Raw genomic sequence first — 519 nt, 5'->3', positions numbered from 1 at the left:
TAGCATCTTTACCAATTCAAATAAACAAGGTTGGGTCTACAATCCCTACCTGGTAAATCTTAGCGTCTCTCATCAGCTTCTCCACAGGATATTCACTATTGAAACCATTCCCACCAAAGATCTGGACAGCATCAGTGGCACACTGGTTTGCAATGTCTCCAGCAAAGGCCTTGGCAATCGAGGCATAGTAGGTGTTCCTGCGGCCCTGATCCACTTCCCAAGCTGCTCTCTGATAGGCCATCCTGGCAAGCTCCACTTTCATGGCCATTTCAGCCAGAAGGAATGACACTGCCTGGTGCTGGGGGTCAGAAAACAAACGCAGCTTATTCATTAATTACGTGAGTAGATTTATTTTAGAATTTACTGTCTTACTAACTTCATGGTATCAGTTTGGGTTGTCAAACATGTCTACTGAAACAGACACCTACCTCAGCAATAAACTTGCCAAAAGTCTTTCTCTCCAAAGCATACTTCGTGGCCTCTTCCAGTGCTCTCTGTGCAAGTCCTGTGGCACCTGCA

The 519-nt window shown here is 45.7% G+C and overlaps 1 protein-coding gene across 1 annotated transcript; it reads right to left on the bottom strand.

Annotated features, from left to right (window-relative positions):
• Positions 1-16: 16 nt before the first annotated feature.
• LOC107734933 (medium-chain specific acyl-CoA dehydrogenase, mitochondrial-like) lies at positions 17-513 on the bottom strand. Its single transcript, XM_016546796.1, has 2 exons — positions 429-513; positions 17-298 (listed from the first exon to the last, which is right to left on the bottom strand). The coding sequence occupies exon 2, from the start codon at positions 266-268 to the stop codon at positions 17-19; it is 252 nt and encodes an 83-aa protein (XP_016402282.1). The 5' UTR covers positions 269-298; positions 429-513.
• Between the last annotated feature and the right edge of the window lie 6 nt (positions 514-519).

Source organism: Sinocyclocheilus rhinocerous, unplaced genomic scaffold (assembly GCF_001515625.1).
Source record: "Sinocyclocheilus rhinocerous isolate Xijiao unplaced genomic scaffold, SAMN03320098_v1.1 C35540586, whole genome shotgun sequence".
Classification (NCBI taxonomy): Eukaryota; Metazoa; Chordata; class Actinopteri; order Cypriniformes; family Cyprinidae; genus Sinocyclocheilus; species Sinocyclocheilus rhinocerous.
The sequence above is the reverse complement of the archived record's forward strand: the minus strand, read 5'-3'. Positions and strand labels throughout refer to the sequence as shown.